Source organism: Populus alba, chromosome 10 (genome assembly GCF_005239225.2).
Source record: "Populus alba chromosome 10, ASM523922v2, whole genome shotgun sequence".
Classification (NCBI taxonomy): domain Eukaryota; kingdom Viridiplantae; phylum Streptophyta; class Magnoliopsida; order Malpighiales; family Salicaceae; genus Populus; species Populus alba.
In genome coordinates, this window is record NC_133293.1 from 8,402,759 (window position 1) to 8,416,258 (window position 13,500).

The following is a 13,500-nucleotide window of genomic DNA, read 5'->3' on the forward strand; positions in this document are numbered from 1 at the left end:
CCAATTAAGTATTTTCACTTTCGTAACACCCTGTGAAATGACTTTAATACCCTTATATTCATTTTTTTCAAAGCTAGCATGTAAGGGTATTTTTTTAATTTTTTTAAGCGCAACAAAATAACTTAAATACCATTAAAAGTAGAGTTTTATTCAGTCTGTATCCATATGCATTTTTATCCTTTTCAAATTGTCTCAATGTCCTCTTAATTCCTGGACAATATGTGTGATGGCTAAAACTATGTTGTGGCTCGATGACCTTAATTTCTTATTATTGTAGCACTGCAAACTCTCAAAACAACCATTCAATTTGCTTTCCTTTCAGATTTGTTCGTTTTTTATTACTATTTATTTCATTTGAAGTAGTTTGTAAAATTGATTTTTTTCAATTTTATCATTTTTTATTGTTTTTACATGTCAGATTTGGTCTCTATTTTTCTAATTATTATTTATTTTGTTTGAATTAATTTCAATGGTTGGATTTTTTTTTAATGATTTTGTCCTCCAATTTTTTCCCTTGGCAAATCTAGTTATCATTCTTTTGATTGTTATTTATTTTATTTTGATGAATTTTCTAACTTAATATTTTTTTTCTAGTTTTATCATTCAATATTAAATTAGTTAAGAATTTAGCTTATTAATTAAGCTGGTGTCTATGATTTTACGGGTTGCAAATTTGAAATTAACATGAGTTTAGAAGATTTAGAGGGGTTTTGCTTTTTTTTTTTTTAAATATATTTAATACAAAAAAATCTTCGTCCTCTTTATAGCTGTATAATTAAATGGAAAATTATCTTTGAGATAAAAAAATTATTGAATTTGATGACGCGCTTAACTTGCTTTGAGAGTTTGAGTGGTTGACTTGAATTCACTAACTTTTATTTTAATTAAACTCAATTTTTTACCAATTTCATCATTTAAAATTAATTTGATTGAGGACTCAATTTTTCAATTTGGTTTTTGCAAGATCATCCTCGCAGGTTTCAATGGTAAATATGGGCTGACTTATATAAATCCAATATGTTTTCATTTTCATATTAGATAAAAATATTATTAAGTATGCAACTAATTTTGAATTCTTAGTTAAAATCTATTTGTTTTTCCAGGAAAGACATTAGTGATACTTATATTTTTTTTTGGAATTCGAGAATTCTTTTGCTCCAACCTTTGTTATAGCGTGGACTAATTTTATTATTATTTGATTGATTAAATAATTTATTATAAAAAATAAAATTATTAGATATAATTGGATACATGACCCATGTCACGGGATAAAATATATCTATCTATGTATATTTATTTACTTTTTGAGTTTATATTTTAGTTACTGTCAACACTTTTTTATGTTTTACCTGCATAAAAAATCATATGATTAAATAAAAAAATTACTCAAAGGAACAAAGTTATTAAAATTATTATGATATGAAATTAAATATTTTAATCTATATTTATTTCTTGGTTTTTTTAGTCCAGTCTTTACTTATTATTAACATTTTTTTTACATTAATTGGTATATACAAACTTTTTATTTTTTATGACTAAAAAATACTTTTAAAAAACTTATTATATATGAATTAAATTATTTGACCCGCGATGGAACGCGGGTCAAATAATTAGTCATATTTGTAACAGGGTAGGATACAAAATAAACCGGACACATCAGAGCCACAAATCGCATGCCTGTATTACTAGCAGACTCGTGTGTCGAGCGTGCTCTTCTTCTTCTTCTCTATAGCAGCCTCCATTTTTTCTTCCTAAGGACAAGACAGGGCAGGAACCAAACACAGCATTGCTAACTTAAAACACTAGCAGAGCAGTGGTTTTTATCATCAAACATTGCCAGTCATGACTTCCTCTACCATTTCTCCAAACTCCACATTCTTCATCACCAAAAAGGTTTAGACTTTTTTATCACAATCTTCTTGCATTTTACAAATTTTTTTTTTGTTCTGGTTTCCGTTACTATGCACTCGGTTGAGATTTGTTTGTTTTCTGATGCTGAAGGATCCGGGTTTGTCGGCCTTTTCTTCATCATCACCATCACCCTTTTCGATCCCCAAATGCAAGAAATCAATTTCAAAAAAAATAGTATCGGTCATGGCTCCTCAGCAATCAGAGCGCAGGCCTGCCACAACTGGCTCGGTTAGCTTCCTTTTGTTTTGCTTATTCCTTTTTTGTTTTTCCAGCTATTTTGTTTTGGTTCTGACTAGGTGATGTAAAGCTTTTTTTATTTTAATTGCTGTCTTTTTCATTTTTCCAATATTTGATTTGATGTGCTAACATGGTGATGGTTTTTCTCATGGTGAATTTGTAGGTCAAGACTGCGTTGACAATGACAGAGAAAATCTTTGCTAGAGCCTCTGAGAAGCCCCAGTTGATCCCAGGTGAGAATGTTTGGGTCAACGTTGATATCTTGATGACCCATGATGTTTGTGGCCCTGGTTCTATTGGGATCTTCAAGAAAGAGTTTGGACAGGATGCTAAGGTATTCGATTGTTTTAGACTAGCTTTTTTTCATTTGCAAGTAGTTCTCGGATTCTTTTTGAAGAAAATAGGGTACTTGAACGGGCTCTTGTAGTGCGAGTGTAAAACAAGGTGTTCACCATGATACGGGTGTTTGATGCTGCATGAAACGGAGCCTAATACTTCGGAGGCTCTGTTTTCTTGAATACTGCATGAAATACCACACTGATTCAATTTCCATTTGATGCCCAGAAACTCCATTTATTACTTCAGAGGTTTCAATAAATGGCAAATGGTGTTCATTTCTACCATATTTTTTCCCATTTAGCATAATCTTTGAATTAATTCTTGAATTCAAGAACTGACACTCTCAATATTCCGACCCCCTCTCTCTCTGTTTGTATCTCTAGTCTTTTTTTTTCTGTGCTCCAAAGTACCTACCTGACTCGCTCTTTAAAAATTGCAGGTTTGGGATCGTGAAAAGGTTGTCATTATACCAGATCATTATATATTCACTAAAGACGAACGTGCAAATCGCAATGTGGATATATTGAGAGATTTCTGCAATGAGCAAAATATAAAGTACTTCTATGATATCAAGGATCTTGGTAACTTCAAGGTATGGTTCAATGACAATTTATTTAATTAAAAAATTCTATACATTTAAGTAATGAATTTGTGGTTACTGCTATTTTCTGACATTGAATGTGCATATTACTTTGTGACTTTGCAGGCTAACCCTGACTACAAAGGTGTATGCCATGTTGCACTTGCCCAAGAAGGTCATTGCAGGCCTGGAGAGGTGCAATTTTTTACCCTCATTGAGTTGTCAAATTTATCATTTATATTGAAGGAAAGCCAGTAATCATCCATTATGAACTTCAGGTCCTGTTAGGAACAGACTCACACACATGTACTGCTGGAGCATTTGGCCAATTCGCAACTGGAATTGGCAACACTGATGCTGGTTTTGTATTAGGCACTGGGAAGCTCCTGCTCAAGGTTTGGAAAATTGATCCTTTATTTTGCATCCTTATTCTTATATTGTATAGGGTGCATGAAATACTTGATCTTATGACCTCACATCTATAGGATCGAGGCTCCCCCCCCCTCCTAACTCCTCATGTTCCCCTTTGACCTGTCATTAACCTGGTGGTTTTGTTTCCTTTTTATGAAGAAAATTAATTCTATTTGAATTAAGTCATCAGCCTATTCTGTTCATTCCTTGTGTATTTTTAAACTGCAAGCAGCAGGTGCGCTCTCTACGTTCCTGCACCTGGATGTTCTAAAAGTCACTATAAGCCATAGTTCTCAAAAGCACAAAGAACTTGATGTTTGTGAAAAGTTAATCAAACTGTGTTGTTATTCATATTTTTTTGAGCTTGTAGATGTGTTAATTTTGTCATTTCTACAAATTTGTGTTCTCATCTGGATTGAATTGATTGTGGTGCCAACTTTATTTACCTATGATTTTGCTTCTTAAATTTGCAGGTGCCCCCAACTCTGAGATTTGTAATGGATGGTGAAATGCCTGATTATTTGCAAGCAAAGGACTTAATTTTGCAAGTAAGTTTACTTGGGTCTTAGGCATTTGTTTCCTTTAAATTGCCGGTCTTAGGCATTTGTTTCCTTTAAATTGCCACTTAACATATGCTTAAAAATATTAACTTCTGTTTTCTGTATCAATTGTGCGATGTTTGCTGTCACTCTTCAGATTATTGGTGAAATATCTGTTGCTGGTGCCACATATAAATCGATGGAGTTTGTTGGCTCAACTGTTGAAAGTTTAACTGTGAGTAACCATCGGTATCTTTAGGCGAGCAATATGCGCTTCAGGTACTATCTGTGCTAGTTAAATTGCTCTTCTATTGATTTTTTTATTGTCTGTCTTCGATATAGATGGAAGAGCGGATGACATTATGCAACATGGTTGTTGAAGCTGGGGGAAAGAATGGTGTTGTCCCTGCTGATAGCACTACATTCAAGTACCTTGAGGTATGCCTCACTGATTTTTAGATGGACTATTCATCATTGCTTACGTTTTCTCTGTTTTCATTATGGACGATATTTTCTTTTGCATGATTCTGAGCTATTTTTCCTAGCAAGAATTTACAATGTTATATTTTGTTGTGCACAGGATAAAACGACTCTGCCATATGAACCAGTTTATAGTGATGCAAAAGCAAGGTAGGTTTGTGCAAACTACGTGTTTGCCAAGAATTAATTTCTTAAGTTCTTAGGGTTCTCTTTTTACTTATTGTTTTAGTTACCCTATGATGTTTTGAGAATACATTTCTGACTGACTGGTTTCTCCATTCCTTCCATTTGGAATTTGAAAAAGGTTTTGAAAAAATCTGCCTGATGAAACTACCTTAGACAATAAAAGTATTGAATCATTTTTAATAGAGTTTTTTGGGTGGTAAATTGGGGCTTTCCCAGCTGAAAATAGTCATCAAGAATCTCTACTTCGTCTGGTTTTCTGGTGACTATAATGGGATCTGTAAAAATAAAACAAAATGCTCTATATATGTACTGTTTATAGGAAAATGGTCATATATCAAAATTCTGTTTAGATTTTGGATCATTTTTTCTATAATCATGTTCAGTCATTAACTAAATAATCTAAAGCAATCAAATTTTATAATGTGATATGGATAATTAAAGTTATGGCATTGAGCATATATAGATTGAGTTGACTTTTTGTAACTTTAAGGTTGTCTTCAGGCAGTCAGTGCCATAATTTGGTCTTTTAGAAACTCTTATACTGATTTGAAAAAAAACTCAAAGGTCATTGAACACTATATTATTTTTTCTGCTGCAGGATCATGACATTAACTTTATTATTGTAATAGGTAGTCACTACTAGAATAGTGATAAGAAGTTCCATGTCGTGATTTTGGTTTTCATTTATAGTGATGGCATGTTTCTTTGGCTTCTAGATTTCTTTCAGAGTACAGATTCGATATCTCAAAATTGGAGCCATTGGTTGCAAAGGTGGGTGATTTTTTTTTTATGTTTGAGTTTATGGACTTTTTTTTTTTTTTTTTTCTATATTTACAGCGGGGGACCAAAACTTTGATGGACCTATATTGATTCTATTACAAAAGCTGCTATTATCTCTTAGTTCTTGGAGATTGCTTTTTTACCATTGAAGAAGTGATGCAATCTTATATTTTTGCAGCCTCATTCTCCTGACAATCGTGCTTTAGCAAGAGAATGCAGAGATGTTAAAATTGACAGAGTATATATCGGATCTTGTACTGGTGGAAAAACAGAGGATTTTATGGCTGTAGCCAAAGTTTTTCTAGCTTCTGTAAGAGCCATATATCTATTTTACTTATTTCATGATGTTATTGCTGCTGGACTGTTGGGTTGTTATTTCAACTCAGCATAGAGTTAATTGAAGCAGCTACCGAGGAAGAAATTTTGCTTTTACTTTTATAATAATTTCAATTTGATTTGTTAGCACTTCTACTTGTGTGGGCCTTTTAACCATGGTCAATAAAAGTATAAATTCAATCATATCCTCAGGTTGATATTGATTCCTAATTAGACAGGGCTTAATTTTTTTTTTTTTTTATCTTTTTAATTTATAGATATTGGGATATTTTTATTAGGATTATATTTATAAATCTGTGCAGTTCCTGCTGTGGTTATCTGGTATTTTTGTTGAAGCTAGAATCTTCTAGGAAGTCTTTTTTCGAGTTCTAAGTTAGCCACTTATGGCCCATTATATGTAGTTTTGATCATAGACAGCTATGAAAATTTTGAGTCTATAAACAACCCCACATGTAATGATTTCTAAATCTAACTCATTGCAGGTGCTAGTAAGCTTTTCTCTGTCCTTCATCTATAAAAAATTGAATATCTTTCTTCCTCCATAGTATACTCATTTCTGATGACTAAGTTGGATTGTCATCTATGTAAAATTTGAATATCATTCTTCCTTCATGCTCATTTTTGCTTGCTAATTTGTATGGTTGTGGCATGCAAATGTGCTTGGGCACAATTGATAGGAGTTAATAGCTCTGAGCATTTGATTTAGGGTAGTCTGGCAGTTTAATCTTTGTAGCAAATAGTAGTGTTTTACACTGAGATTCGGTTTAACCCTTACATTGGTTCCATCCCTCTTCTTAGACTTGATTTTTCCTTTCGATTTTTGTCCAGGGTAAAAAGGTCAAAGTTCCCACATTCCTTGTCCCTGCTACCCAAAAGGTTTGCAATGCTTATTAACTGTCTTCAAATGCGCGGATTAATTGTAGAGTACTTCATTATACATGTAACATTACATATTCATATCATAAAATTTACAGGTTTGGATGGACGTATACACTCTCCCAGTACCAGGATCTGGTGGCAAGACTTGCGCCCAGATTTTTGAAGAAGCTGGGTGTGACACGCCTGCAAGTCCTAGCTGTGGTGCCTGTTTGGGAGGCCCTAAAGACACTCATGCTCGCATGAATGAGCCTATGGTAAGTTAATTTTTTTCTCCTGCTACATCTTAGTAACACGTATAGGTTGACTATTCTGCCTTTCTAGAGTTTCTTCCCTGATTTCTGCTATAAATAAGCTCTTGAACATAACGTGCTGGATTATTAGCTTGTTTAGGCCTTGCTTGATTCCAAAGAACAATTGAAGGGAAATGCTGAAAATAACATTTTTTTTCTTGACCTTTTTTCTTCCCTTTCTTTACCTCAAATCATCCTGGACGAGAATGTCGGATATATAAATCTAGTTGATTATTTTACCAGTCCGCTATAAGTTACCGTTATGCATCGTTGTCTACCATTTGTACTCCTGCGTTATACTCTCTGACTTGGAAAAGATTGAGGGAGGCGTTTATGATATTCAGATATTCTGTTAACTGCTGCAAGGGCTTTGTCATTACAGGTCTGCGTCTCGACAACAAATAGGAACTTCCCTGGCCGTATGGGACACAAGGAAGGCCAGATATATCTTGCTTCTCCTTACACGGCTGCAGCATCTGCTTTGACTGGTTTTGTCACTGATCCAAGGGAGTTCTTGCAGTAGGCATTGATGTCATGTTACTTTGCACACAAAACTGTACCGTAATTTAGTAATGTGGGAGAATAAATAGTTGCTGCTATTCCGAGTCCTAAAATTTCTAGCATGTCTCAATCGTTGTGCTGCTTGAATGTAACATGTTTACTTGAGGTACAATATCGCACTTTAACCATTTTGAAGTGTTCTTGTGCAAGGGATTGTGGTACGGATGGAATATGTTGCTTATAATGGCACTTTACCCTATTATCAGGGTTTGTTGTTTTTGAAAGTAACTTTTTTTTAAAATAGTTTAAAATAATATTTTTTAAAATTTATTTTTGATATAATTGAAAAAATATTAATTTAAAGAAAAAAAATCAAAATTGATGAAAACTCTCCAAACAGGAGTATTTACTCTGAACAATAATTTTATTTCTTCAAAGGGCTAAGGTAAGGGGATAGTTTATATGCAAGTATTGATTTTAAGTATTTTTTATTTAAAAATATATTAAAATAATATATTTTTTTAATTTTAAAAATTTATTTTTAAAGTCAATATATCAAATGATTAGAAAAAAAAATAAAAATTTAGTAGATACTCAAGTAATAAGAGTTTAAGATTAAATGATTTGTTTTCCTTGTGATTTTAAGTTCTAGCTTTATGGTTGCTAATATAATAATTACTAAAAATTTATATGGTTGTTAATTTAAGAGCTTGTAAATGCAAGTTAATCTGAAAAGACTATGTTTGGACATTGGAGGAATAAATATCTCATGTGGTTATCTGGACAATTTCAATGGGGTTCAACTTGAAACCGTTGAATTGCATTTCTTGTAGAGCATGCATGGAAAGCGAAGATCATTAAGGCCCCATTTGGTTCCCAGGAATAAAATGAGTCAAACTATCATATAACAGCTCGTCCAGCAATCATCCATGACAATTTTGTAGCCTGTTGTTGTTCCTACACTTGGTGCAAATACCAGATGGTGGACCAATCCGAACTATAAGGTAAAAGTGTTCAAGAAAAAATGCATCAAATGTAACGATCTTATAAACAATTGAAATGTCTCAGCTCTCAAATGGACATAATTGCTGCTTTACTCTCTTTCACCTGTCAGCACATTCCTAAGATTGCAGTGGAGCCAGTATGCACATATATACATAAGATGCTATCAGTACGACTGGAAAGCTTTCCAGCTGTGGGGTTCCAAGGCTATTATTAGTCATGTTTTGCTTGATGTTCTCCCTGGATGACGAGTGTTTGGGAGACAAAAGTGAAAGAATGGACCTTTGATGGCGGGTCAGTAATTTATACCTCATGGCCTGGCTGAGAAAAGGGTATTCAGTCTTCTGCATAAATACAAGACGTCTTTTCACTTTACCTTGCAAGTTGTGGGAAACAGCAAGAAAATCCTCAGAACAGTTGAAAGAAAGTTAAGAAAGAACTAAGCATGAGGCCTTTCACTGATGAGGGCTTTCAAGAAAAGTAGTAGAATACAGTTGTCCCTTAATCATTTACTGTTATAAAGGAAAGTCAATTTGCTAATGGATCGCACTGTTGATCAATTTAGTAATCTGCAGTCAAAATCGAAATGATCACATAATCTTAGACATCAAGTTTGTCTCAATTCTTGGAGCAAAATCTCTTAACCCAGATTTCACTTATTGGCTTATATGCACTTGAACCCAGGCCCTTTGGTTTTTAGTTCCCTTCTGTTGTCTTCTCCTTTTTCTTTCAAAAAACAAAGAAAATCACCCAATCAACTTGTTCCTGCCAAAAGTTCATCACGGGGTGATGTTTTTTCTTCAAAAGGAAAGGACAGGACTCAAAGCGAGGTTTATCATGGAGTAATATTTTCCCCTTCAAACAAGAGAAGATCATCACCGAAGACTGCAGCTGAATTATGTACTATTAAACATGCTCTACGTCATCTACTGGTGAAATTACTGTTGCTGCATTTTTTGGTTACGTGAATCTCAGACTTACCAGAAGAAAAAACTAAATTTACATAATGAATTTCTTTGACCAGGTTTAAGTAAAAAATCTCATGTTTCTTTGACCATTTTCCTCTTTTGTCAAGTTTCCATAATGGTAGATAATCACAACCACTCTTCTTAGCCACTCTCTTAATTTCTGCCAAAACTGAAACAGTTTGGAGAAGGTAACATTTACTGATCAGCCCTTCTTGGTTTAGTGTATTAATTAGGATTGCTGTGCTTGAAAGAACGTGATGAACAGCAAATATCATCTGTTGCATAAATGGAAGAACTGTGATGGTGGAATTTACTATTGATGGTGGCATGCCAACTATCAGAATTGCGTTTTGCAGGGCTCAACTATCAAGTAACAGAGCTGCACCAGTTACTATACGAGGGTTAGAGTAACTTGAAGTGGACGTTTTAGTCGCAAGAAGATAGAATTAATCAATGCAGTTATGCCAACCCTCAGGCATACAATCAATGGATTAAAGTATAAACATGTCAAAAACATGGCCAACCGATAACATGAAAACTTCCAAGCATCAAACCACACAGGCACTAAACTGAGTCCACTAGATTTCAGCAAACTCCACTCTAGATATCAAGTACTCCCATATTTACAGTATGAGAAGCAGTCAAGTGTGCGATGCCGGTTTGGCAGCACCACATAAGATGAAAAAAAAAAGAAGCTAAAATGAATATCGCCTACAAAAACCAAAAACCAGCTAGAACCAGATACTGGTTCAGCTAAAACCGGATAAAACAGTAAAAAGAAGGAACAATCTTGGCAAAATATTCTGATTCATCAACTTCTCTATCTGTTTTCAAGCAGTGAGTGTCTCCATGTTACAGGAGTTTAAAATGATGAGGCAGCAGCGGCTAAACAGGCTTGCTTCTTTGTTTCTCATTCCTATCCTGGAGTCTTGGAGCTGCAATCAATCAAGCAGTCTTAGAGTGTTAGGAGAAGCAAAAATAAGTGGGAAAACTAGGAGGCAAACACAGAACAGTTGATTGAAAACTTTGCATACCAAGTCCATTGGCCTCTGAGGTCCTCATGATTCGAAGCCTTTTCACAGAGGTGAGGAACATCCTGGAAAAAAATGAAAAGGAAATCACGCAAGAGCATTAGAAATTGAATGCATGAACAGTGCAATTTTTTCCTATTCAGAGAGGAAGGTTCGATACGTTTCTCAGGAGTTCTACATACACTCAGTCAACCTGGTTAAACAACTGAGGACTGATGAGAAATAATACATCACAGCAGATGGAATCATGGTCCATCAGTGCGAAAGCTCAGCTGATGGAACTAAATGTCTTGATCCATATTTATCTAGAAAGCGACATGTTGCAGAACATGGTATGGGTAGAGGAATAGCGCACACCACTTAGCTTAATATGTGGGGGTGAGGTAGGCTTAGTTCACAATCAGAGTGACAGCTTATTTTCTGCTCCCCACTGATTGTCTCAATTGACAAGGTCGCCAAGAAACAATGACACAGACACACCTGCTTGCTCACCCACCACACCGCCTCCTCTCACCTCTCCTAATTAGTAATATGAATTTACAGTTAATGATAGTTGCGTACCCCCAAGGAACATCTCCCACGAGCATCCAGTCTCCCTCTTTATCTTCATAAGTGAGCACAAACTCAGACGATCCATCCAATAGCTTAGAGAGCTTTGATAGTTGCTTCTGTCCACCTGATAATTAATACAAAACCAGCAAGTCAGTATAAGAATACATCAAAATATACAGTACAGGTACTGGAATATAAATAAACAAGCTAGTTTTTCTTATGTTTTTGAAGCAATCAAACGTGTACAATGCTGTGCTTATTGTCATTTGCAATGGAAATTATACCAGGTTTATCGCCAGGATTTTTGTAGGCAGGGAATCTGTGTACTTATATAATTTGCATTGCAATTGATGAAAAGAAATCCATGGTGGCAAACAAAAGATCAAATCCAAGCTTCTATCCGACTTCAAAATTAAAATAGAGAAATAAAGGCCACCGTCTCACCGATGGAATTGATAGTGGTGGTGGACCTGAAGAACATTTCCACTAATGCCTGGGCTAATGTTTCATAACAAGCATGGGCATTCAAATCTACCTTCCTTCCAATTGGAACTCCATCCATATTCACCTTGACAAATCCAAGATGCCCCTTTTCATTACCAGTAGCATTGGTCTTGTTACCATTACAGATTTTCTTCTTCAAATTCTCCTTGGATTTATCCTTCTCACCAATTCCCTTGTCTTCCTCAGCTCTTGCAGCCTTTGCTTGGCTCACCAAGCTATTCATCCGATAAGCCCTTATAGGAGGCCACCCCACAACCTGACTGCTCCCAGGAAGAAATTTAATATAATCAGAAACTTAAACCACCAAAGGAGAAATTAATGAACTATGAAGGGAAGAGAGAGTTCGCACAGACAGATCAATTCCCTGTAAGCAAGCTTTGTATATTAACAAAAACAAAATTCAAGATTTTCTTTCATGTCAAAGGAGGAGAAAGGACATGAACATGGATAAATCAGGAAACGTAGGCAAACAAGAAAAAAATATTATCAACTAGCAAACAAGCAGATACAAGTGAAGACAGCTAAACAAGGGACGATACAACACATCAAGTTTCAGTATTGTAAAAGAAGCAATCGTTTACAAAACGACTTGCTTCACACAATATAGAAGCAAGCAACGGAGAGAAGATAATAGAAAAATTGAAGCTTTATGCATATATATTTAGTTCTATGATAGAGTGGTAAGAAAATAAGAAGATTAGAGAAGCCCCCTAGACCAGAGAGAAAAAGAATGTCTATTAGACACAACGACAACATATAATCACCAGGAAAGAAAATACTGTCAAAATATGCAAATTTCACCAAACTTTTCTAGTAACTGAACAAAGTAGATTCAATCTGAAGAAAAATAACAGATAACAAAGAATGGAGTCGCCACCTGCCAGCAGTAGGGGATCCACCCTCATGGGAGACAGAGTCAGCAGCTCTCTTAGTCCCAGAAACAGCACCAACAACACAGGTAGAAGGCATAGAGTTGTTGTTGTTGGGCCTTTGAGGCTGAGAGACCACCGAAGGAAAGTCCTTGGCAGTCAAGATTCTACCACACTCACCCCATGCATTTGCCTTACCCTTTCCTCCTCCACCACTACCAAGACTCAGCCCCAGACCCAACTCTAGCTCAGCTTCCACTGGATATGAACTTGCCTCAGCCTCGATCACCTCCACTTTTGACAGTGTGGACTTATTTGTGGAGGCTCCAGAGGAACCACCGCCACCAAGTAAACCAAGACAGCCTTCCATCATCAAGATACAGTCTTTGAATTTTCAAGATTCAAGAAAAGGTTAAAGAAGTGTGCTTTCTTAAAGAGAAGAAACCAGAATGCGTAACAGTATAGGAGACAAGGAGAAAAATACCGGGCACCAGCACTAGAAGTACAGGAATTAGGAGGGAAAGGGGAGGTAAGTTGTAGCTAGGGGGTGGAAGGAAGGTGGTGGAGGAAGTGATGACCGTGGGGCCATATGTCTGCTAGTGCGCCAAGCACTCTCAACACAGGTCCACAACACACTGTCAATTTTTCTTGACATGATCATCATGTCTGTTTAGAATCTGATTTTCTCTGTTGGTACACAAAATTAAATGAAGAATTCCCACCCATAACAATAAAGAATAAACATTTTTTCTTAAAAAATAACTACCGTAATTTACTGTTTAATTTCTCGAGAGTAGTCCTTTTAAAGAGACTAGGATATAGATGCCTATGGAGTTATAAAAATCAAAATCTAGCTACTTGTGTGAATTTACCAGCAATAATATTGAAATATAATCCTTCAAGTCCAATCGATTTATTTTAGAATTTCGTTTTATCGAGAATCTTAAAAAATAAGATTTTTGTTTCAACTCACATACATATACAAGTATCAAATCACGACAGATAAAGATAGAGAGAGGCCTTTGGCTCAATTGGGGTTTTCGTGCAGCTAAAAAGGAGAATATAATGTATGATTAAAACTAAGAAAAGGGTAACAAACTATAAT

General features: G+C 35.2%; 2 protein-coding genes across 2 annotated transcripts; one reads left to right on the top strand and one right to left on the bottom strand.

Annotated features, from left to right (window-relative positions):
• The first annotated feature begins 1,658 nt into the window (after window positions 1-1,658).
• Window positions 1,659-7,753, top strand: LOC118048907 (3-isopropylmalate dehydratase large subunit, chloroplastic). Its single transcript, XM_035058758.2, has 15 exons — window positions 1,659-1,893; window positions 2,002-2,139; window positions 2,312-2,482; window positions 2,927-3,079; window positions 3,194-3,262; window positions 3,346-3,462; window positions 3,952-4,026; window positions 4,175-4,252; window positions 4,360-4,455; window positions 4,598-4,647; window positions 5,400-5,454; window positions 5,642-5,773; window positions 6,628-6,675; window positions 6,774-6,932; window positions 7,351-7,753. Exons 1-15 carry the CDS (start codon window positions 1,843-1,845, stop codon window positions 7,489-7,491), a joined length of 1,533 nt encoding a protein of 510 aa, XP_034914649.1. The 5' UTR covers window positions 1,659-1,842; the 3' UTR covers window positions 7,492-7,753.
• Window positions 7,754-9,999: 2,246 nt separating this feature from the next.
• On the bottom strand, window positions 10,000-13,085 carry LOC118048906 (auxin-responsive protein IAA13). The gene is made up of 5 exons (XM_035058757.2): window positions 12,404-13,085; window positions 11,467-11,786; window positions 11,032-11,146; window positions 10,474-10,535; window positions 10,000-10,374 (listed from the first exon to the last, which is right to left on the bottom strand). The coding sequence occupies exons 1-5, from the start codon at window positions 12,766-12,768 to the stop codon at window positions 10,325-10,327; spliced, it is 912 nt and encodes a 303-aa protein (XP_034914648.1). The 5' UTR covers window positions 12,769-13,085; the 3' UTR covers window positions 10,000-10,324.
• Window positions 13,086-13,500: the final 415 nt, after the last annotated feature.

Coding starts and splice junctions, on each gene's coding strand:
- LOC118048907 (XM_035058758.2), top strand. CDS start 1,843: ATGACTTCCTCTACCATTTCTCCAAACTCCACATTCTTCATCACCAAA. Junction 4,456..4,597: donor CTACATTCAAGTACCTTGAG/GTATGCCTCACT, acceptor TGTTGTGCACAG/GATAAAACGACTCTGCCATA. Junction 4,648..5,399: donor TATAGTGATGCAAAAGCAAG/GTAGGTTTGTGC, acceptor TTTGGCTTCTAG/ATTTCTTTCAGAGTACAGAT.
- LOC118048906 (XM_035058757.2), bottom strand. CDS start 12,768: ATGATGGAAGGCTGTCTTGGTTTACTTGGTGGCGGTGGTTCCTCTGGA. Junction 11,787..12,403: donor GGATCCCCTACTGCTGGCAG/GTGGCGACTCCA, acceptor TCCTGGGAGCAG/TCAGGTTGTGGGGTGGCCTC. Junction 10,375..10,473: donor CTCAGAGGCCAATGGACTTG/GTATGCAAAGTT, acceptor GATTGATTGCAG/CTCCAAGACTCCAGGATAGG.